Below are 18,759 nucleotides of genomic sequence, written 5' to 3'. Positions count from 1 at the left end.
CTGGGATCCCACAGTGCGCGCACACACACAAAGTGTGGGATCTATCATAACTGGGACTGTAAGCAGGCACATTGTGAATCACAGTAAGAACTGGAGATTTCTCCTCCACTACCAATGGGAGTTTTGCCAGCACTGATTTCACCACAAGTCTGTCTCTCTGCACGGGCCCTACAGATCACAGCTACATTGCATATTCGCTCATTAGAATGTTACTTTGACGTAGAAACTAAAGCGCTTTCATCGAAAGCTCTCAAGCACTGTACAAAGATGTGGAGGTGTCACTACGTCCATTCTACCAACAGGAAAACTGTGACTCACCCAGAGTCACACAGAAAATCAGCGGCAGACCAATCGGGGAGCAACCAGTCTCCTGATTCACTGGGCTTAGACCACTGGGCTATGAAACCTTTATTGTATTATAAAAGCAGCACTATCTAATCAATCCTCTCGTCATAGAATTTAAGTGAAGCGACTCGCTCAAGGCCGCGTGTCAGAGCAGAGGCTTGAGCCCATGTGCTCCTGGCTCCCAGCCTTGTGTTCAGTCCATGCCTCTCTCCAATGTTACTACTACTATGTTATTTGTCGGTCCAATTAAAAGTCTCCTATTATCTAATATACAACTTCTCATGGGTTGCTGAAGTTGCCAATCTGCCCAGGAAAGCAGAGTGCTCCCAAAATGTCAGAGTGAGGTGACTCACAATGAGGTTCAGTGCAGCTGAACACCGAAGTACAATAGCCTTGCCTCAGTGTGATAAGCAGGGGGAAAGGGAGAAGCTTATGCTAAAGGGATAGTGCAGATCCACACAGAGGCAGCTATTTGCTGAGATGGATAATTAAACACCCATATTTAGACAAATGAATAGGTGAGAATGAAATTAAATCCTAATTATCTTTTTTGGGGGGGAGAAGGTAGTTTACCCAAGCACTCTTGCCGCGTTTCTATGGCGTTACCGCCAATTAGATTTCTGAGACTAATGTACATTTCGCTTTAACGGGTTATTCATTCAATTGAAATCAAATTACTAATCATTTGCAAGCTATCAGCTACACAAGCCGTCTTTGGGCTTTATACAGACGCTAAGCCAGTTCCTGACAAATTAATAATAAAAAAAAAAATAATGCAGGCAGGCAAGCAGCAGCATCGCCACCTCCTCATCCTCCCAGATCTCAGCCATGGTGTGATCAGTTCTAAAGGGTTTTATAAAAACGGCCAGATGGGTCCCACGGCAACAGGAGGTGACTGCTTCCCCATGCGGTTTGTAATCCAGCGAGGCCGGAAAGAGGGTGAAATTAACAAACTGCCAGATCAGGTACATGAATGAGGAGTGACTGCACTGTCATATTTTGGTTTAAAAAAAGAGAGAGAGAAAAAATAACCCCAAAAATTTAACAGGAAGGGCTGGAGCAACTCACGACATCTACGGAGCGTGCTTTGGAATAAGAATGCAGCCCAAAATGAAAGCGACGGAGTTGGCAAAATAATGATGCGCAGCTGGGATACTTTTTAATTTGCAAGTTGTTTCCCCCCTAATTTCTCTTTACCCCGGCGGTCCCTGCGTGCTTTCAACACCGAAGCAGTAACCCAGAAGAGGCCAGCAGCATGAGTCAGACATGCCCCTAGTGACCTGTCACTTCAGAGTGAGACCACAGCCTGATTCTGCAGCTGAGCTTTTACAGTGTACAAGTCACTTTCCAACCGCTTCGTTTCCTCACTCCGGCTGCCCCGGAGCACGCTGCAGTGACCGACAGGGGAGTAGAAAAGAACAGGGAGTGCTGAGCAGTGTTCAGCCAGCTCATCGCTGCTGGAGAAACAGGGCCATTCACGGGCAGCTCCCCAATTGCCCCTTTCTCAGTCCTTACAGTAGATAAATAATGCTTCCAAAGTATTCTTTTAATCCATTCAGTTCTCTAGTCTAGACAAGGCCACAGAGCGAGGTAAAACCCAATAGGGATTCCCCCAAATTCTCCAGATCAGAAAGAAAATTCAACTGAGGGAATGTAGGTAGGGAAGAAGGGAGAATTCAAGAACCCAGTTTTACATACTATAGGGCTTGATCCATAGCCCACTGTGGTCAATGGGAGTCTTCCCAGTAATTCCAATGGGCTTTGGATCAGATCCTATATCTCACTGTCACGTTTGCAAAAACACCACACTCGGGTGCACAGAGGAGCTCTTGCAACGCAACAGGAGATGCTGCAGATGTTAGGTTTGGGAGCAAAAATACATGCAGCTGTCACTCATGATGCTGCTGCGTTCAGAGGGTTGGAAAGTCACAGTCAGCCCCCCGTGCCATTATCTCAGCACCCACCACTGACAAGCCAGAGCATGTGGCTGTGAGTGCCAAGTGCATCATGGGAAGTAGAGCAGCCGACTGATTAAAGGAGGGTGGGCCTGCAAATCGGGAGTCCTGGGTTTTATTCCCTATCCTGCAGCTGACTTTCTGTGTGGCACTTCGGTTCGCCAGGCCTTGCTCTGTCTGTAAGGCTGGGGTGACAATGATGGCTACCTCTTTGACATGCTTTAGGATCCCCAGATGACAGGTATTACCTAAATAAAAACCATCAGCGTCCCTATGACAAAACTGGGGCACTGCAGGGCGAGGGGTGTTGCAGCAAGGGTAGAGATCCAAGAACCCGCTGTGGGATGCATAAAGGCACTTGCAGGCCTGGATTTCATTTAATTTGATCTCACTTTTCCCCTTGTCCCAGCCTGGTACCTATGTCTTGCTCAGGAAGAGATTTCTCACTGTTTATCATTTTTTATCCTACGGTATCACTGTGGAATAAGGAGCCATTTCCCCTCTCTCTTAAATGTAAGTCCTCATTAGGTCAACTGCAGCTTCCTGGCACTCTGGACCAAATCCAGCATTTGCTTCCCAGATGGATCTTTTATTTATTGATTGATTGGAGTGACTATTATTAAGCAGCAGGCAGACGTGGCAAAGGAGGAAATGCAGGAAGGAAATATCAGGCAGAAAGAGAAAGGAGGAGCAGAGTAAACAATCGCTGCGAGCACCACGTTACACCACCAGCACGAGGTGGGACCCCCACCCCCAATCCCCTCACCAACTGGTACCATTTGTCACAAGGGTTAGGACAAGGGCTGCAGAATCCAATCCAACCGACTGGCTCATTAGTGGAGCCACAGTGCTCTGCCCCATTCCTAGCTCTCTTCAGCTACAAGTTGGCAACAGAACCTGCTCTAAAGACGAGCCAGCTCAGCCCATTTCCCATGGGAGCAGAGCCAGATCTCCGGCACCATCCGCTAGATGAGGCGTGGAGGCTGGGTGTTTCGAGTCAGGCCATGACACTGGACCAATGACAGGCCCACTGACTGTTTGCTACATAGCCACTATCAGGCGGCATCACAGGGGAGGAAGAGGAGAGCTGAGTCTCAGACAAGGCCCATTGTCCTGAGAAGGCTTTGCCTCGCACCCGACGGCTGTATCACAGGCAGGTGCCTGCGACAGATATAATAGGGGGCCTTCAGTTTGAACTTCAATCAATTAGAGAGTCAAAGAGCAGCAGCCTTATGGGATGTCAGAAATAGCTTTCCACTTAGAGAGGGAGGCACCGAAAGGTCTGACAGCAGCTAACCATTAAGGCTTAGTGGAGGTCGGCGATCCTGCTATTAGAAAATGGAAGCAGAGTGAGAACAGTGCCATGAGCTGGTTTTCTGGGCCGGGGAGGGAGAAGAATGAGTTTGCAGTTAAACGCCAGTGCACAGAGACACGTGCGGCAGGACCGAGAACAGAGCTGTGCAAACTACAGCTGAGTAGAGAGAGAAGGCTGCAAAACGTATGCCCCACTCCTTCTTGAATCAGGGTCTCCATTTCCAACTCTGCCCCCATTCGAAAGCCATTAGCTTAATGTCAGGAAAACAAGGTAAAAATACCTGGGCATCTTAGGGATGGAGCCATCATTATCCCAGCCAGAGGATAATGCTCAGAGAGGGTCTTCAATAAGGGGAAAGCAGGAGGGCCTCCAGGGACTTCCTGGAGGCACAGACATCAGTCTTCATTAGAGCCACGGTCACTGGCCCGTCTCCCTTTTTTGCACTTCTTTTCCTCTCAAAACCAGCTTTGATTTCAGAACAATGTTTGGCAAGGGATCAGGCCCACCACGTGGGCTCATTATGCAATCTGCTACTGCGTTTGCTGCTCTCACTCCTTTTTCAACAAGAATTTCATTGGCATTTTTAACCGGGCACAGCGATTTGAGCCTATCCTCGTGTTACCCAGGCCAAACTACATATTTACAGGTAGCCAGTAATGGTTCCTTTGGAGCATTTAGAGCTGGTCAGGTCAAAAACTTTTACCGTTTTTAACAGGTGCTTAAGTATTATTGCCTCCTATTATTAGCCATGCCATTATGGCCTGTTGGAGAATTATCCACATATGTATTTCTACGAGCAGTTACACAGCCCATCATCTCAAAGCTCAGGGGCTTTCATTAGATTTCTTTCCTTTCCATCTTAAGAGAACAGCCACCATCTAAAAGTAGTAGTAAAATTCTCTCACACTCCTGTGCTCAGCTGCCTGGTTTAAACCAAATAGGAGCTGAGGCTTGGTTTACATTTAAAACGCATCCTGGCATGGCTACGATGGGCAAAAGTCTGAAAAATCCACACCCCCTAGCCAGCACAGCTAAGCTGACAGAAACGTGCTTTTGTCCACCTGGCTAATGTCGTTCAGTGAAGTGGTGTTTCTAAACCGGCAGCACGCTGCGCGTCCATCGGCGTACGCTGTGTGTCTACGTCGGCGTAGTTATGCAGACACTGGCTCTGTCGTGTAGACACTGAGAAATCTCCAGTTAATCCTTCAGATGCTTTATAGTTCCTATAATCCAGCATCTATGTCAGTATTACTGCTCCTGTTTGAAGGGCCTGTGGTAGCTATACACAATGGTGTGGCGAAAAGGCAGTTTCAGCCCTAATTCTAAACTCCCAGGCTTTTGTTGGTTAAAGCCAGTCTCTCTTACTATTATAGGTTCGGATTCTCCAAGATGTCTAAGGGAGTTAGGCGCCACACTCCCATTGAATCTCAGTTGAATCTGGTGCCCAACCTCCCTTAGCTTCCTTTGAAAAACCACGGTGATATTGTTTTAGTGTGCATCTGCGACAGACCAGCGTGAGAGAAGGGACCTGTGTGGAGAGGTTTTAGCTCAGGTGCTAAGAAGGGGGCAGCTTAGTCAACAATTCATCAGAAATGGAAAAGGCTTCATGTTGCCAAAGTCCCAATTTAGCCCTGGCCTACTCAGCGTTTGTACCTGTGTAACTATTTCAGTTAGGGGTGTGATCTATTACCGAAATAATTATACTGGTGGAACCCCTTGCGTGGATACAGTTATGCCTGTATAAACGTGCCTTAAACTGGTATAGCATATTTCCTTTCTTGTATGGGAACAGGCTAGCTACCCTAGTATAAAGCCTACTGATATAACTGCATCCACGCTAGATGAGATGTACTGCTTTCACTAAACTGCGACAGTTAAGGCAGTACAACTTGTGTGTGTGGAGAAGTCCTTAGAAGAGCGAGGCTTTCTGCAACCAAAGGCCTGAATGCATTGCCCCCTGGCGCTTGGGTGGCTGCTGCTGGAGAGTTTATAGTCAGAGTGTCAAGCATTACAGCAGGGGTTCCCAACCTTTTTCTTTCTGAGGCCCCCGCAACATGCTGTAAAAACCTCCAAGTGCCTGTGCCACAACAACTGTTTTTCTGCATATAAAAGCCAGGGCCACCGTTAGGGGGTAGCAAGCAACGCAGTTGCCTGGGGCCCCATTCCACAGGGGCCCCCGCAAAGCTAAGTTGCTCAGGCTTCATCTTCAGACCCAAGTGGCGGGGCTCGGGGCTTCAGCTTTCTGCCCTGGGCCCCAGCAAGTCTAATGCCGGCCCTGCTTGGCGGCCTCCATGAACCCTGCTCGCAGCCCCCCAGGGGGCCCCGGACCCCTGGTTGAGAACCACTGCGTTACAGTATCAATCCCAGCACAGGAAGCTGGCTGGGAGAGAGAGGACTTGAAACCTTCCGTTTCCCAGATGCAGGGCATGTTCACAGAATGCTAATGTAAAATGTGCTCAAGCGGGGCTCACGATGTCGCGCTAAAAGATGGATCAGCCCACCTGTAACCACAGGTCACGTGGATCTCTGTACAGGGACCCAGGCTCTCGTCAGTTACAAGGTTTGGTTTACTTAACTTTGTTATATGCGCCAAAAGCAACTGCTGAGCATCTCTGACTCCTTCCAACACCTCCTTCCGCAGGTGTTCCGTAATATGTAGGATCAGGACCTAACAACATGCTCGCGGGCAGAGACATGACCTCACTGGCCACTTTATTAAACAGTCTGCAAAAAGACACCTTCTTCCTCGACTATGTAAAGGGCCTGCAGACAAGATTGCAATTCACCATCATTACAAACTACTGTTTGCAGAATCAATAACGGAATATTTGTATTGGATAGCATACCTTTCTTCCAGGGCCTCCCAGCACTTTCCAAACATTCAATAATCTTTGCAATAGTACTCCAGCAAGATTGATATATATTATTGAACCCATTTTACAGAAAAAGGGTAGGGGCTACTTTCTTACTGTTACAGCCAGAGGCGTGCAGAGATGCAGTGGCCAAGCAACAGTGGCTACATATACTCTCCCTATGCAGCACAGATGACTTCAAAAAGTGTTCAGCAACCGCACCTACTACCCCTTTAAGAAGTTGCAGCATCCACTCCCCCCAGTAGCAACCTCAAGCACTAGCAGGCACACATGGGTTGGGATGGCAGGACCCTCAGCCATGCCCCTAATCTGTCCAGCCATATCCCTTCTGCAGTGCACAGAGCTGACAGCTGCACTAGCCGATCCTCCTCCATCATACAGTCCGAAAGCACCAGAATCAGACACCCTGCTCTTAAAGTGCACCCACAAGGAGACCCAAAGTGGATGGATTGCCTAATGTCACCTCGTGTGCCAGTGGCAAAGGCTGGACCAGACCTCAGGAGATTTAGCTCACAGACCCCTGTTCTGCTCACTAAGCCCCATTCCCTTTTCGTTAACCATGGCAAACCTTCCTGACACTGGCACACATTCCCTCACGTTGATATTGGGGGCGGAAGGAGACATTTCATAAAAGTGAAATCAGAAACAAAAGTATTCAAAACGACAGAGAGAGAGAGAGAGAGAAACACACTGAGACTGGCTTTGTTCTGACCTCACTCCCTTGCGACCACTGTTTAGCCTATTTCTTCCTCTCCCCTGGAGGCAACGACACCTCTGCCCAATCCGTCACCACTACAGGAGGCTGCAACAGGTGAATTAAAACAGAAAGCAGATGGGGCACCATCTCTGCCTGGCCCCAGCTGTCATGTCTGTTACACATCTAGCTTTTATGATGATGATGATGTTGGCCTCTCTGGAACCAGGTTGACCACGCCCTCCTCCCTCTCCACTGTGCTGCTAATGACAAGAGAGAGAGCACAGCAAGTGCATGTAAACTGCAGACGAGCCGTGCCGAGAAGGGATCCAACTACTTTCTACCCACTGTTCTCCCCAGAGCCAGCCCTAAGCAATAGCACAAGCTACCCCTCTGACTCACAGCTCCACCTGTAGAACTCTGTGCAGCTCAAAGGCTTGTGTCTTTCACAGAAGCTGGTCCAATAACAGATATGACCTCACCCACCTTGTGTCTCTAATATCCTGGGACCAACACAGCTACAACAATGCTGCAAGCTCCATCTTTGGGCATTCAAGGCCATGGGGTAGGAGTGGATGTAATGTGCGCTTTAAAGGTGTAAGAGCTGTAGCATTAGGAGATTTCTGAAGGTGGAGGTGTGGGCAGCAGGTGCCTCCTGGTGCGGTATCGAAAATGCATTCTCTCTCTCTGGTTATTACTCCATCTATCACTGCGGTGCCTGGGCACGTTGGAGCTGCCTCTGCCATTCTAGCCCTTCATCAAGACATATATGAGAATAGCTCTGGGCCAGGACAGACAGCACAAGGTCTCTCAGTCTCTATACTGGCACAGCCACATAGAAGCCGGACCAACTTTACCAAGCTCTCCTTCGCCTCCATGCTTTACTCCTCCACCACCTTCCAAAGGTCCCACATTCCAACAGATTCCCTGGCAAACTCTGCGTTTGCAATGAATGAGGCTCCATATTCCCTGCAGCCATTTTTTGCTCGCTACTAGGAATCTCCAAGGCCCGGGCTTCAGGACGAACTTGAACACCACCATCTGTGACACCACGCTACACGCCTGATCCTAGGCAACACCCCTGCTAGCACTAATGGAGCCCAGACTGGGCCCCTAGAGGGTACCAGAGTCGGCGATTACTCTGGAAGGCTCCAGAACTCTCAGAACGAAGCCCTGTCTTAGCAAGAACTGTAGGCACAGAGGGCCTCTGAGCCAACTCCCACTGGAAAGAGGATTGGGCTGGTCTGAAAGCGAAAAAGGAAATGCAATACCCCCACACAGCTCTTTCACAACGGCAGCAAAGTGAGGTCAAAAATGCCTCTATGGAGTAAACAGGATTCAAACTAACTGGGAAGCATCGGCCCCTCCTCCTAAGAATTCAAAGCAAGCTTTAGACTGAGACCTTCCAATAAACTGATCAAAAAAGTGGAAGGAGGGGCAGCGAAATGGTGAGCTGAAGGACCAGGAGCTAATGACAATTAAGGAATATTTTTTTCTGCATTTCCTAATAAACAAGGCCAAGCAATTACTGTAATTAAAGATTTAAGATAAAAGCACTTTATATTTTGGGGGCCCTGAATAGCAATTAAATATTTATTATGTTATTCTCCCTCCTAATGAGAAAGCCTAGCATTGTAATTTTTGCAGAATTAAAAGCATAATTAAAGGAGGGTGGGGGTGGGAAATTATGGTAGCTTCTTGGGACTGTTTAGCCAGGTTCGTGTGTGTGCACATGTGGGAGAGAGAGCGCGAGATGCACCTGCCCCTCTGCCCCTTTTTCCAATTAATAACCCTTGGCCAGCACTGTTGACCAACTACCGTGATGGGCGAGGAGCTCTTGGTTATAGACGGGCTTCACCCGAGGGGCCAGGCTACTTTTTCGACTCCCTTATTCCTGAGATCGCAGTTGTTACACGCGGTAGCTTCTGCTTGGAGGAAAGGGGAAATGGCTTATCTGCTCAGGAGCAAGAACGCATAAAACACAAAAAAGCAATTACATGCCTTCAGTTTCCACTCCTCTGTTTTTATAGCGCTTGTCTGGGAATCTGAGCGATTTTATGCATTAGAGAGAGATGATGATCAAAATGAGTAGCAATGACATGCATGGGGGGGCCGAGATGCAGCCGCTCTGGATATTTATTTTCCTGTAGTTATAGATCCTATAAACAACATATTTCTCTGGAGGGATGTAAGAACCCAAAGTTCTGCAGCTGAATACCAGGAGTGACGCGGCTTTTCACTAGAGACAAACTTAGGGGACACCTAGGTGTGACTTAAGATTTTCAATTCCCTTTTCAGTTCTGCGTCAGTTTTAGGTAGGAGGAGCACACACAGTACAGAGAGATGTTCAAAACACACACACACACACACACACACACACTCTCTCTTTCCTGACGTTTTACTGACTATTTTCAATCCACAGCTCTTTCAACACATCTAATACTTACCATCGCATTCTTCAGGCCAAGCCTGGGATTTTGTCTTTTGCAATTTGACATTTCCAATTAGGAGCATAAACAACACCCTCCCCAGCCTGCCACCGTTCTGTTTACCGACAGCCCAAAGTTTGTAAAGGTTCTAGATCACCGAGGTCACGTTAGGACAAACTGGAACGTAGGGCCAGATCTTCAGCTGGCATAAACCCATGAAGCTTCGGCATCCTTATACCAGCTGAGGATCTGGCTCCTAGACTTTTGCCACATTCTACCATCTGGGATTGAAAAGGCCCCACGCAGCACAGTCACAGAACACTGGACGGAGGGTCAAATGAGATTATCGTCTAATGGGCGAGTGCCACTAGTACCGAGGTAAATTCCATAGTACGTCTATTGAAGGCTCCATAGACACCCAACCTCTCCAAACAGGAGTGAGTGGGTCACAGTAAGGAACACAGAGCAGGAAGCCCCCTTCCATTCATTGCTATAATGAATATATATCTGCTACAGCTACACTTTCGTTTCCAATTCAGCAGATGACGCCAACAGGCGTCCTTTGAACTTGAGCTTCCCATGGCAGCTCTGGCACAGTCCCATGACCCGCCGTCAAGTGCTCTCCATCTCTGGGCTCGCAGTGCCAGCATCCCACAGCTGGAAAGTACCTTCTTTTCATGATACTGATATGCAGATCCTCCTCCTGCTTCACTTCGGGGTGTTGACCATTGGCCTTGTCACTCTCCTCGCTGTCGTCGCTATGTGAGAAAATGGAGGTCAGCTCTTTCTTTGGGAGCCTGGTGGGAGGCAGAGGGATCGTTCTCTTCTCGGCCAGGCGACCCCGGTTCTGGCGAGCGGAAGGAATTGGCACAAAAGTCGGGGAGGGGGAAGAGAAGGAGAATTTGATTAGGCAACTCAGGACCAAAAAGCTCGCCTCAAAATTGCTACGTTGTGAGAGTCAGCGCCCAGTGAACACGGGTGTGAAGGTTCGAATACAGGTGACTTTCAAGGGGGTTCTCATGACTGTCACACTCAGCATAAACTTGCTGCAGTTCTAACAGGCAGACGCTTCACATCCCCATTTCCTACGCTCTTCCTGCTGGGCTAGGTCAACAGGAGGGGAAGACAACAGCAGAGGTAGGGCCCAGCCCCCCTCTCTCTGAGAGATTTCCTACTAACTATATAGGATAGATTTTATGCATAACAGGGGAGACTCCCCCCGCCCGCCAAGCACCAAGGCTATGCTCCAATTAAGTCCCACTTCAGCCCTATTTTGACTGAAGTGGTGCATGAGGGGAGGGTGGGGAACCACCCGAGACACACACAACCTCTTGCAGGTTTTCGACACTGGGGTGAATTTCCCCCAGCCAGAATACCTATAGGCCTGACCCACACCCCAAACTCCCTGTGACTCTAATAGAAATTCCCCGCACTGTGGGATGGCAAGCTCCGTCCCTCCATAACAGCAAACAGTCTGTACTACTGCAAACGTAAAGCTATCACCACAGGGGGTTTCATTGTCCTTTTCACACTCCCAGCTAAACTGGGTGGATTTTAACAGAGGAAGGAGCTTGTACAAACTCTCCCCAGACAGTCCTGCCAAAGTACGTCAATTACCACGCAACTCTTGAGAAAGCCAAAGTACAAACAAACAGACTGAAAGCTCTTGGGGCAGGGACTGTCTTTTTGTTGTACACATGTACAGCACCTGGCACAATGGGGCGCTGATCCCAATAATAACCGTATATCTCATTTACGATTGGGGTAGCGTAACCCAGGGGCTCTCCACCTGTCCAGACTACTGTACCCCGTTCAGGAGTCTGATTTGTCTTGCGTACCCCCAAGCTTCACCTCACTTAAAAGCCACGTGCTTACAAAATCAGACCTAAAAATACAAGTGTCACAGCACACAGTTACTGAAAAATTGGCCCCTTTCTCATTTTTTCCATATAATTATAAAATAAATCAATTGGAACATAAATATCGTATTTACATTTCAGTGTATAGTATATAGAACAGTATAAACAAGTCATTGTACGAAATTTTAGTTTGTACTGACTTCACTGGTGCCTTTTATGTAGCCTGTTGTAAAACTAGGCAAATATCTAGATAAGTTGATGTCCCCCCTGGAAGACCTCTGTGTAGCCCCAGGGGTACACGTACCCTTGGCTGAGAACCACTGGTGTAACCCAACGGTGAGTGTGCGCCACAGGTCCCCCACTCTGTGCCTGATCCACAGAGGATGAGAGTTTGTTATCGGCCCAGTTAGGGAATCTTGGCTTTTTAGCTCAAGCTGTAGAAGCACATTGGTTCACTCCCAGGTCCGTCAGGCAAGATGGCAACCATCACATTCGCACACCCGGTGTGAAAGCGGTTTAGGAGACCTGAGACAGACCGATACAAAGCTAAGGTCCTTGCCCTCTAGAGCTTAAAATCTAACGAGACATCAACATAAACACGTGGTTGGAAAGGGAATCATGAAAGCGGTGAAGTGAAGCAGGAGTCCTGTGACTCCCTACGATTTGTGCATGCATCTTCTTCGGTGGGAAAGGCAAGGCCTTGCGGCCCTCTTGGCAGGAGCGTGCTTTCAGGAGGAACTTGCAGAGAGCAGAAGGTGAAGTGTGTCAGGCCAGGTCAGATAAATGCAGAGCGACATTTAGCCTCACAGAGGTTCGCAGAGGCTGCAGCTCGGACCTTCCAAATAATCCTGACAAATGAAATGCTTTGGAAAAGCAGGGGAGAGCTACTAGATAGCTGAATAAATCTCAGTGCAAGTCTTTTTTTTTTTAACTAAATACATTTCAAACTTTTCCAAGAACGCCAAATGAAAACGTCTCGTCCATGTCTTTCCAGTTGTGTTAATTAAGGGGAGCCCTGATCATTGCAATAATTAGCTACAGCCACCTAAAGGTGTAACCCAAAGGAGGCCTGTTAGCATTCCCATTCTAATGCATTTCAGAGCCAAAGAGCAGCTGCTGTGACCAGCAAACATCAGGGGACAGAGAAGCAATGGGTCAAACTGGCCTGAAAATGGGGGAAACCTTCATATGTAGGGGATAAGACACTCCCCAAGAGGAACATTTTCAATTTACTTGCAAATTATTCCTGGGGTGGGAGGAACTGGGGGTGAGTGAAGAAGAGGTGGTGCAGTCCGAACCCTTGTGGAACAGCAACAGGGCGAATCCCTCTAAGCCCTTGGACGTCCCAGGATTTGTACGAATCTCGGGACATGCTGCAGCGGGCAGGATGTCTGAGTGTTGGTTCCCAAGTGCCCACCCTCGGCTGCAAGGCAGCACATTTGCCAGAGCTGAGCGAGATGGTCTGAAGCCTACATGAGGGGGATGCCCCAGGGGCTTCCAAGAGACGATGCTACAGACAATGGCTGTCCCTACAAAAACACACACACACCAGCCTGCCTCCTCCAAGAGACCCAACCACGTGGTTCATACAAAGAGCGGTTTCTAAAGTCTATAAGGCCTGGAGGAACATGCCATGGAGGCTCTGCTTCCCTCACCCCAGGCACTTTCCCCAGGCTCGGGGCTTCTCCTCCCCTACTTGGCTCCCTCCAGCTCCACTGCACACAGCTCTCTGTTAGCAAATCTGTACAGAGCTCAGCCTCTGTCTAAAGCTACCCACTGTAGCTATGGCTTGCGCAGCGTGTTCTGTACAAGGGTCGTGTTTGCACCCAGCTCCAGTCATGCTGAAAGGCCAGGGCTGAATATCAGTTGGCTTTATCATCCCAGAGTTTTATATATTTTCCTGAAGTTGCAATTTATCATAACAATTAAAGGGGGTGGAGGGGAGGGTGTGCAAATTTCCGCTGCAAAATAATTGCAATATGCTCTCTGCTGTGACTTCGCAGGCTAAAGAGAACAGTGCTGATCAGATCATAAAAACCATTTTATGGCCATTATGGTACCTTAGAGCAGTTACCAGGTCTCAGTGACTGCTCAGGGACTCATCAGACCTAACAAGAGTGAGAGTGCGACAGAAAAGGAGGCACTAAGCCTACAGAAAGAGCCCACCAGGCCATGAACAGAACTAATGGCCTTACTACAACACAGGTTCTTCCTCTCCCCGCACCAACATTTCTAATACTCTGCACCTCTATACATTGACTCATTTCACTTAAACCCCGACACGAAGTGTGGTTCAGTGACACCCCCCCCATCCGCTCCCCCAAAGTCACAATGGCATCCGACAAAGGGACGCGCAGCGCGCTCCATTCCTACCGGCTTAAAAGTGATTTGAGAGAGACTCTCTCTACTTAAAAACAAACAAGCAGCCAATGACAGAAAATATCCACTAGGCTTCTAGCAACGTTTAGCTACACCTGGACTGTGCTCCCTTGTTCGATTTGCTTAAGTGGCACCCTCAGACCTGATCCGAAAAAGGGACAACCTAGTTAAACTGAAGGGCCTGATTCTCCACTCCTTTATGCCCGTGTCATTGCACTAAAATGGAATGGAGTCTATGCTGACGTTCAAGCCCGTGTGGCGGAGTGGAAAACGGACCCTGAGTATTTAATTTAAAAATGCCTAAACTGTGCTACTGAAAACTTACTAGAGTGTTAAAAATGAATTGCAGTGTTTAAAGTTTTATTTGTACTATTTATGCGGTTGGGGGGTTGTTTTGCATTTCTCCCAGGTCAGGCAAATAAACAGACTGCAAGAGTCAATTCTGTCCTGTAGTCTTGTCAGTTTGCAATCAATTTCACTTTCTTAATCCATGCAGGGGTATTTACTAGTGGACACACCCTTGCATTTATATTAGGTATACAGGCAACTACGGGCCTGATCCAGAGCCTGCTTCCATCAAGGGGACTCTTTCCACTGATTTCAAAGGGCTCTGGATTAGGCCATGGGTGAGTAAAACAGAACCATTAATCAACACACTGGGCCTGAGCCAAAGTCCACTAAAGACAATGGAATTGTTCTCTCTCGGATCAGATCCAACATCCCTTGTCAATACCATAGGCAGATTACATCAGCAAGAGGCACCTGTGCAGGTGAACACTGTTAATACAGGTACTCGGATTCGGAGTGGTTCAACATCACAAGTGGCGGGTAGTTACGTATGAATCCAGCAAAGCGCTGTTACGTGCTAGTATGCATTCAGAAACTGCAGTGGCATCATTATGTATACGTAGGTATGGGCTTTACAGCTGTTTGATGGAGCCTTGTCATCTTGCAACTAGGAAGACTTGTCCGTGTGGCAGCGAGATTATGTGCAGGTCTCATACATTAGCAGGGGGCTGCAACAGTTGAGTTGCAAACACTGCAAGAGAATTTTGTTCTTTTCAAAATACACTGTTCCCATTTGCTTACTTTTTATATTCCTAACATGGGGTTTCTGAAAGCCCCCTCGTACATGCCTACGCCAACCTATCAGTGTCCCTTTACAATCATTTCTTGCACCAGAGTTTTGAAAAGCCAGAGAGTCCAGAGGCCTCTCTTGTAACTACCTTTGTAGGGTAAATGCTCCCAAGTCCAGCAGGCTCCTTAACCCCTGCAGTTCCCTTCAGAAACACAAGGCTTGTAACTTGCAGCCATGACATGCAGGCCCACATGTTGCGTGTCCTCAGGGGATAACTCCTTGTCTAACAGCAGCACAAGTTCAACTGGACGCTTTCCCCCCAACCCCTTTGTCCTAGTTCTCTTTCACCCCTGCTCCTGTTGCAGAGTTCCACGTCACCCAAGCTCACATTACAACTTTGGAGGACCAAACACGTAGCCTAATCCAAGGGATGATCTATCCTGATGGGCTGAGAGCGTCACTTGAGCATCTCTGGTTACTCCCAGAGTCATCCTGAATTTATATAATGGCCCCTACTCTACCTCAGCAGCAGGAAGGCAATGCCTCTGCTAGAGAAATGCACAGTGCCCAATGGGGTGCATGAGTTTTTAGCAAAGAAAGGCAAGAGGCCAACCTAAATCAAGCCCTTCAGAAAAGTCTCAATCTAGACTAAATGAATCCACAAGCAAAGCTGAATCTGGAACTACTTCCCACTTGCATCTCATTAATGAATGAAATCACTTTATTTATTTATCCCCTATAGCCCAAGAACAAGAGGACACCTAGAGAAACTGAGGCAGGACAGTTAAAATGTACTTTTTAATCTGTGGAACTCTCGGTCACAAGATGTTATTGGAGCTAATTACTCAGTAAAGGATTAGACAGTCTTGCAAATACAAACACCACCAGCAATTACATGAATGAGGATAGCAGCTACCAGAGCAATCAATTCCCAGGCTTCAGGGTGTAAGCAGATAATGAGCAGAGGTCAGGAAGAAATTTCCCTCCCACCATGGTTAAATATGCATGTTGTATTTAAAAAGAAAGTGATGGGTTTCTGAAAAGAAACTAGCCTTCATGTGAACATACACATGACAGACCAGGCCAAAAATGGTGATGTGGCTTTTTATTCCTCTCAACCACAAGTGTAGAGTGGTTACCATTATAAAAGTCAACAGTTACCAACACTTACTGCAGAAGGGGTGACGAGCTCCAGCAGTTAGTTCCCTTTAGAAATACCTCGGATTCCCCTGCACAGTAAGTGGTGGCTTTTTTAATGGGGACCAGCGCTCTAGGTAGTGATCTCTTAAGGAGCTGCCAATTTCTGATTCATATTAGAAGGTTCCTTGGGGTAGCGCATGGTACCTAGAATGGACATGCCTCCCAGTATTACTCAGCAAGTCATTTCATTTTTCAAAACTTCTCTTTTCCCAGCCAGTCCTCCCCCTTCCTGTCACTACCATTCACAGAGCCGTTCTGATTAACCACCAGGTGCTATGTGAAAAGCCACAGGTCACTAGGGAGTTGGGAAGTGAGGATTAGGAGGGAAACTCCAGGAACCCTCCCACACCAGGAGAGAAATTTACTAAAAACAGCATTACCCAGATGCCTTTGTACAGCTGATCGGCAATCGCTAAAAACGTATACATCCACTATGCAGCAGTACAATGATACCACTACCAGCGAGACAGGCAACTTGAAACTCAAATCTCCCTCCCCTTTAAATACTTCCTATCCCCCCAGTTTTCAAATGTTTGGGGGAACAAATGAATTTTACAGTGTGTCTTAATCAGATGCGGGCTATTTCAGATCAAAGGGGGTAAAGGGGAGCAAAGCCGAGGGGCCCACACCACCTGGCCAGCAAATCCCACTTGTTTCTACCACAAGGGCTCCAGCACAAATGCCCCTGCAGATCTTAACTGGGGCAGTTTTTGTATTATGACCCCCCAACTGAGACAACAATCCCATCACAGCACCCAGCTCCTATACAGCGCTTTCCAGACGTAGATCTCCAAGTGCTTTACCAAAGAGGTCACTGTCATTATCCCCATTTTATAGATGGGGAAATTGAGGCACACTGAGATGAAGTGACTTGCCCAAGGTCAACCAGCAGGCCAGTGGCAGAACCGGGAACAGAACCCAGGCCAGTGTTCTACCCCCTAGGTAGCCCTGCCTAGAAGCCCCAACATGCTACAGGCTGTACACCCAGATCTACAACTGTTTCTGTATCACTGTATTTCTTTAGAAACTGATATAGTTAAAGCAGTACAACCCCCTGGCGTGGACACAGTTACACTTAATATCAGTATAAACCTCATTTCCATACCTGGTTTATTCACCTTTACACCATTGTAACTTTCTCCACATTAGAGGCTGTTACCAATGTAACTATGTTGGTACAAAATCACACCCCTAACCAAAGTAGTTAAACCAGTAGAAAAATTGCATGTAGACTAGGCGGTAGTGAGAGACGGTGACAGCCCCAAAGAGCCTACAATGTAGCTGAGGTGGGAGAAAGGACAGGTTCTCACCCTCGTTTTATAGAGGGTAAACAGATAATAGTAACACAGAGGTTAATGAAAGCCCTTCTACACGGAGGATTTGCTCTGAGTCGTCAGTGGGTTAAGCACCAGCCACCCTAAAGGCTAATAAGAGCATTACGGCTGTTGCACAGTTACCATACAGGTGTTGTCCCAGGGAAATCATCCCCAAAACACATATGGTTTAAAAAAAAAAAAAAAAAGTCATCAAGGCGTGTGCTTCCAGCACAAACACTGACTGAGCCCAGAGGAAATCCCTTCAGAGCCAGCACTCCCTTTCATAACCCAAAGATTCTCTCGCCCTTGGATCGAGGGGAAAAAATAGACGATTTCATCCTTATTTTGGTGTAATTAGGAAGTCAAACATTTCTCTACAGTTTTCAGAATGATAAGCACTGGATGCAGAACAGAATCGCCTATGTATTATCAGCTTCTTTTCCCCCTTTATATATTGCTTATGATTATTTTTGCGGGTTAAGATTACAGAATAACGAAACCCAGCTGGAATTTGAGTCAATATCCCGCTATGTCCCACCCACACCCCACTACCCACCCAGTTGTTCCTGTGTCAGTCCAGCTGCCAATCACTCACACTTCACCCTCCTAGAATCTTTTGATACCATTCATTGCTTTCATTGGCTTTTTTTATTTTTTAAATCACAGGCAGTCACTTTCCCGCCCATGGCCACACAAGATAGAAATTGACATGAAATTTAACCCCACAGCTTACCAAAAGGTTAAGGATGCAATGGCACTAAAAAAGGCAAAACAACTTGGGAACAATTGTGTCTGAGTGTACCAGAAGCCTGAAAACAGGTAATGGTTCTGTTGTGGAACAGAAGGAAGAAGAAGAATTATGATAATCTTTCTTCCCTTCCAGAGGGTGGGAATGGCTCTGGCTCACCATGGCTAATCAAAGTAATCAGAGTTACAAAATAAAACCACTCTACGCCTACCCGTCCAACTCCCTTGTAGGACTCCCCCGGAGCTGTGTTCCCCTTAGCCAAGAATACCAAAACTGCGATATTGCATCAGAGCTCTGTGAAAGCTTGCAGATGGAATGATTGGTGGAGAGTGCAGAAGTTGGGGAGGGTGGGTTAGGAAAGGTTTCCTGCCCTGGGAGCTACTGCAACGAGGTCAAAACAGCTGAACGCCCTGTTGTGACATTCAAAGTCAGCCAGAAAAGGAAAGATTCCTCCCAGAAAGTCCCTGGTGAGTATTTAATTGATCCCAGCGACGCAAAGGCCTCTGCTACACAAGCTGCACTGCAGAATCTCAATGAAAAAAAAAAAGTATACAAAAGTAAAGCTCTC

The 18,759-nt window shown here is 47.5% G+C and overlaps 1 protein-coding gene across 1 annotated transcript in view; it reads right to left on the bottom strand.

Annotated features, from left to right (window-relative positions):
• SAMD11 (sterile alpha motif domain containing 11) overlaps window positions 1–18,759 on the bottom strand; it is a 180,795-nt gene that overhangs the window by 111,088 nt on the left and 50,948 nt on the right. Inside the window, exon 3 of the mRNA XM_065421263.1 lies at window positions 10,280–10,458. Within this exon, the coding sequence (XP_065277335.1) occupies window positions 10,280–10,458 (179 nt within the window). The remainder of the gene's footprint in view (window positions 1–10,279; window positions 10,459–18,759) is intronic.

The sequence above is a fragment of the Emys orbicularis genome, chromosome 22 (assembly GCF_028017835.1).
Source record: "Emys orbicularis isolate rEmyOrb1 chromosome 22, rEmyOrb1.hap1, whole genome shotgun sequence".
NCBI lineage: Eukaryota > Metazoa > Chordata > Testudines > Emydidae > Emys > Emys orbicularis.
The sequence above is the reverse complement of the archived record's forward strand: the minus strand, read 5'-3'. Positions and strand labels throughout refer to the sequence as shown.